The following is a 6256-nucleotide window of genomic DNA, read 5'->3' as shown; positions in this document are numbered from 1 at the left end:
GGATCCACTTACACGGAAGAAAAGATGTCAGAAGTTGTTCTAATGGATAGTGAGATTTACTTCTAAGTTACCATAATTAAGAATATGTGGTAATGGCAGGTACTTCAAAGGAATATAAGAAAGACTTATTAAACTGAATGAGGTAGATTCATGATTAGGTCCAGTTACTCAGAAGTATCTCTGTTAATCTCATTATAATTTTTTCATACTTCATTATTGACGAAGAGCATTTCTTTTCCTTTGGATTATGAGTACAAACCTGAGACATAAACAAGTATTTGTCAGAAGAAAAGAAAATAGAGCAGTTCTTAACTTGGGCTTTATCACTGAGTAATCATCATATATCCCTAGAAATACATTTAACTTTTTCTCAGTATTCAATTAAACACCTTTGATTGAACCATATTATACTGGTATTCAAAAAATGAGTGATGCCTACATAGGCTAGGTATTATTTTCAGGATCTTCTTGCTTAAAATCAGGTAATATTTTTATAAGGCTAGCTCAAAAGTCCTCATTTTACTTGGTGTAAAATAAAGTTTTGAGAAGAGCTAAAAGTTTCATTTTATAAAACTGAATCAGAAGAATTAGTTATGAGAACCTAAGTGCAAATTTAACCCTAACCCTAACACTAACCCTAACCCTAACCTTAACCCTGACGCTAAACACAGTTATCATCTGTGTTTGCAGCATTGTTACAAATCACAATATAAACTGTAGCATAAGGAATGAGTCTCTAACTATATATCCCTTTTCATCACTCTGACTTACATAATGTATTATTTCTCTATTAACTGAGAAGTAATTGTAGCTCATCTGACCATCAAAAAAAATTGTAAAATACAACATACAATTTATTTGAAACATAATCATATATTTACTTATAATAAAGATAAACTGGCATCAGAAATATATATGAAAATTATTAGGCATAATATGAACACAAGCATATTTATTTGGTTAATACACAGCTTGTCTTTAATTCAAGTGGTTTTTCAGTCCCATTGGACTTCTGAATTATACTGAGGGAGAAAGCAGTTTCATGGTTGTCAAACTCCTGACTGTCTTTTTCACATCTTTATTCCTAAGGCTATAGATAAGAGGGTTCAGCATAGGAATCATGACAGTAAAAAACACAGTGGCTACTTTGACGAGGAGCCATGAGCTTTTGGAGTTGGGTACACAATAAAGGAACAGGACAGTCCCATGGAAAATGGTGATGGCGGTCAGATGGGAGGCACAGGTGGAGAAGGCTTTTCGGAGTCCACCAGCTGAAGGCATCTTGATGATTGTGACAACTATGAAAGCATAGGAGGTGAGGATAATCAGGAGGCTACACACCTCATTGAGTGTAGAAATGATGAAACACGTCAGTTGACTGAAATGGGTGTCAGAACAGGAAGCAGAGATGATGGCAGAATACTCACAGCCAAAGTGATGTATGACATTAGAACCGCAGAAAGACAGCTCCAAAAGAGAACACGTGATTGTCAAGGAACACATTCCACCCCACGTGTAAGTCCCAGCAACCAGGAGGCTGCAGAGCTTAGGAGACATAGCAGTTGTGTAGAGCAGGAGGTTACAAACAGCCACAAACAGGTCATAGGCCATCACTGCTAGCATGGACATCTCCGTAATCACAAATGCACAGCCAAAGAAAAACTGTGCCATGCATCCTTTGAAAGAGATAACTCTGTCTTCCACAACCAAGATACCTAGGAGTTTGGGTGTAAATATGCTGGAAGAGCAAATATCCAAAAAGGATAGATGGCTGAGAAAAAAATATGGGTGTGTGGAGTTTGGGACTGGTCCTTATGACCACAATTATGCCAAGGTTCCCCACCAGAGTGACTGTGTAAATGGTCAAGAACACCAAGAAAGGGGGTGCCTGGAGGCGGGGGTATCCTGAGAAGTCCAAGAGGATGAACATGCTCACAGAGCTCTGATTTCCTTCATTCAGTACCATGGCTCTTGATTTAAAAAATAAAAATAAAGAAGAATTAAAATTGAGCAGTGTAACTTGAGAAGGTGGAGTGAAAGAAACTGAAGATAGCTCAACCTAAGCTAGTGAGGGTAGTGTGGTCAGTGTATACCCAGGAATGTTCTGAAGTGTCAAGTTGAAGTCTTTACAACTTAAGTGAATTTGATTATGGGAAATTAGTTTTATCCTTTAGAACTTTAGTTTCTTTACCTGGAAAATAAGAAAGAATAGTATTTATCAATAGTAGTATTATACATAAATGATTCCTAAATGAATGTGATGCTTAGAGCATTAAATATCCCCAAGATAGAATATAATTCTATGAAAACACAGGCTACATAGAAGGAAATCAGAAAAAAAAAAAAAAGAACTAAACAAATCATTGGTTGGATTATGGCAGTCACCTGATAACAGCAGAATTAACCTGGGAAAGATTAAACACTTTTAATACATAAAGAAAAATATAATAGTAAATTTCTGCACATGTGCGATGGTCCTGGGACTAATAAAAGTGGAATTTAGCCTGTATATTGCTGTTTTCAGCTCACGTAGGTTTCCTCTGACAAAAACCGTCTGAATTCCATATCCCTCAGATCAGAGTGAAAGGATGATCCTAGGTCGAATCAACTCACCAAACGCCAGATATCTTTGGTGTATTTTTATGATGGATTCCTTGCTAACACTAATATGCTGCATACATGTTGAGTATCAAAATGGAGGGTTCAGGATGGGGAACACATGTATACCTGTGGCGGATTCATTCTGATATTTGGCAAATCTAATACAGTTATGTTAAGTTTAAAAATAAAATAAAATTTAAAATAAAATAAAATAAAAAAAAAAAAAAGAAAGTTTGGTTTAAATGTTTCCAGTCCTTTCATCAGAAAGCTGATGATTCCTACAAAATATAGTTAATAAAGATAGCAAGAAATATCATCTGTCCTTTTTGCAACAGTCATGAAATTGCAGAAGGAGAATGAAAACACCCTTGAGTAATAGATAGACCTATTATACTTCATGATGGTATTTTCATTTGTTTTATATCTTACCACCTAACCCTGGGGACTCAAACCCTGAAGAATTCTTACAGAGTTTATTGTCATGAGCTACAAACAAAATAACTAAAGGAAACTTCCTCTTCTGTAATTTACAGTATGATTTCTTCTGTCATTGACCTATTGCTGATGTTTTAAAAAATAATTCACCTCTATACAGAGGCTGTGTTCATGCATGCTAAGTCGCTTCAGTTGTGTTGGACTCTTTGCGACCCCATGGACTGTAGCCTGCCAGGCTCCTCTGGCCAGGGGATTCTCCAGGCAATAATACTGGAGAGGGTTGCCATGCCATCCTTCAGGGGATCTTCCGACCCAGGAATTAAACCCCTCTTCAAGGTTACCGACTCCAGTATTCTGGCCTGGAGAATTCCATGGACTGTATAATCCATGGGGTCATAAAGAGTCAGACACAACTGAGCGACTTTCACTTCACTTCACTTATGTCTCTTATGTCTCCTGCATTGACAAGAGAGTTTGTTGCCACTAGCACCACTTGGGAAGACCATACAGAGCCTATACTTCTTGAAATCATGAAAAATTATATGAACATATTTTCCAATGACCCTAACCCAAATTATGGCTGATAAGATATGCTTTTTAGTCTTATATATCTCTACATATATTGATATGAAAACACAGTTAACAATACACTATACAAAATGCACAACATTATACTATACATATTTTTGCATTTAGCCAGTTAGGCTTATTATTTGTCATACCCTGAATATGAGTGCAGTCAACTAAGGGTTGGTAGAGTGGAGATTTATTAGATGTTATGATACTGCTTAAACTGCAAGGAGGCACATCCAGTCAATCCTAAAGGAAATCAGTCCTGAATTTTCATTGGAAAGACTGATGCTGAAGCTGAAACTCCAATACTTTGGCCACCTGATGCAAAGACCTGACTCATTGGAAAAGACCCTGATGCTGGGAAAGATTGAGGAGAAGGGGACCGCAGAGGGTGAGATGGTTGGGCGGCATCATCGACTCAATGGTCATGAGTTTGAGTAAACTCTGGGAGTTGGTGTGGACAGGGAGGCCTTGCATGCTGCAGTCCATGGGGTCACATAGAGCTGGATACGACTGAGAGACTGAACTGACTGACTGACTGATGATCCTGGTGATAGATCCAACAATATTTTTGTACTACAGTCATAGAGGTCATAGCACTAATATTTTAAATTCATCCATGTGATCCCTGCACCTACTCCTTTATGTCACATACCAAGAAGAAAGAAGGCCGTGTAATTGACCTAATAAGATGTTACTACATAGTTTCTTTGGAAGAGGAAATTGCAACCACTCCATTATTCTTGTCTGGAAAATTCCATGGACAGTGGAGGCTGGCAGGCTACAGTCCAGAGGGCCTCAAAAAGTGAGACAAAACCAAACATACACACACTTTCACACATACATACACAAGCAGTTTCCTGTGTAGGAAATCTTGATAAATACATATGTAGTGGCATTGGAAAACAAAGATTACACAAGTTATTCAAAGTGATTGACAATTCTAGTGCAGCTAATTTTGGAAGATTTAGCCAAGCAGGTAACCTACAATTCAGTAGCTAATTGAAGTTCACATTTACAAGTGTAAGCTATTTTTAATATGTGATGGCTAAGAAATGAAGAAAATGTCTGCTTACTTGTTTGAGCATCTATTGTCAGCAACATCAAAGCAGTTGGCCTGATATTTCAACTGAAGGTTGGTCAGGGCAGGGATTGAATCACCAAATATACTTCCAAATATACTGGTAATTCCAACCAAAGGAGACTTTTAAAAGAGAATCTCTTGAAATAGAAGGTTTTTGGTTTTTGACTTTTTTGCTATTTTATAGATTTCTTAGTATGCTTTGTATTAGTAAGTCAAATATAAATGATAAAAATAGCTGAAGTCCATGTAGACCAAAGATAATTAGTGCAACAAGTTCTACTTTTAATTTTATTAATTATATAAAGTATTACTCTGATTCTAAATTCCTTTCTTCCAAATTTTGTTCAGAATTGAATGCTAGTTGCAGTTAAAGCAAGCACTGTGTATATGACACTAACTTGTTTCTTTAAAAAATATTTATTTATTTTTGGTTCATGGGCTCCAGAACACAGGCTCGGTAGTCATGGTGCACAGGCTTAGTTGCCCATGACATTTGAAATCTTCCCAGACCAGGGATCGAAACAGTGTTTTTATCCTCCAATATGGAGTTTAATTAAAGCTTTAAGGCCTTAATTCCATAAACTTTGTGCTTCTAAATAGAGAAGCCCAGATTGTGAATGTTCCCACAGAGAGGTTGGGGATTGCATTATGTAAATATGTTTCTAAAAATAAATATCTTAATTATTTGTGATATGGAATCTTTTGTATTAAAAAAACAGAATTATTTCAAATTGAGATAAAAAGATTTGTAGAATAGGTAAAGTGACAGAACTGAATGTGGAACAACAGACTGGTTCCAAATAGGAAAAGGAGTATGTCAAGGCTGTATATTGTCACCCTGCTTATTTAACTTATATGCAGAGTACATCATGAGAAATGCTGGAAGAAGCACAAGCTGGAATCAAGATTGCTAGGAGAAATGTCAATAACCTCAGATATGCAGATGACACCACCCTTATGGCAGAAAGTGAAGAACTAAAGAGCCTTTTGATGAAAATGAAAGAGGAGAGTGAAAAAGTTGGCTTAAACCTCAACATTCAGAAAACTAAGATCATGGCATCTGGTCCCATCACTTCATGGCAGATAGATGGGAAAACAGTGGAAATAGTGGCTGACTTTATTTTTTGGGCTCCAAAATCACTTCAGATGGTGACTGCAGCCATGAAATTAAAAGACGCTTACTTCTTGGAAGGAAAGTTATGACCAACCTAGACAGCATATTAAAAAGTAGAGACATTACTTTTTGGCAACAAAGGTCTGTCTAGTCAAGGCTATGGTTTTTCCATTGGTCAAGTATGGATGTGAGAGTTGGACTATAAATAAAGATGAGTGCAGAAGAATTGATGTTTTTGAACTGTGGTGTTGGAGAAGTCTCCTTGGACTGCAAGGAGATCCAGCCAGGCCATCCTAAAAGAGATCAGTCCTGGGTGTTCATTGGAAGGACTGATGTTGAAGCACTCCAATACTTTGGCCACCTAATTCGAAGAGCTGACTCATTTGAAAAGACCCTGATGCTGGGAAAGATTGAGGGCAGGAGGAGAAGGGGACGACAGAGGATGAGAT

The 6256-nt window shown here is 37.2% G+C and overlaps 1 protein-coding gene across 1 annotated transcript; it reads right to left on the bottom strand.

The window, feature by feature from the left end:
- Positions 1-1017: 1017 nt before the first annotated feature.
- Positions 1018-1966, bottom strand: LOC129659950 (olfactory receptor 1165-like). The gene is given in 2 exon segments (XM_055591457.1): positions 1018-1786; positions 1788-1966. Coding segments are annotated over 2 exon segments (948 nt in total).
- Positions 1967-6256: the final 4290 nt, after the last annotated feature.

This window comes from Bubalus kerabau, chromosome 9 (genome assembly GCF_029407905.1).
Source record: "Bubalus kerabau isolate K-KA32 ecotype Philippines breed swamp buffalo chromosome 9, PCC_UOA_SB_1v2, whole genome shotgun sequence".
Taxonomy (NCBI): domain Eukaryota; kingdom Metazoa; phylum Chordata; class Mammalia; order Artiodactyla; family Bovidae; genus Bubalus; species Bubalus kerabau.
This window is presented reverse-complemented; position numbering and strand designations above follow the sequence as displayed.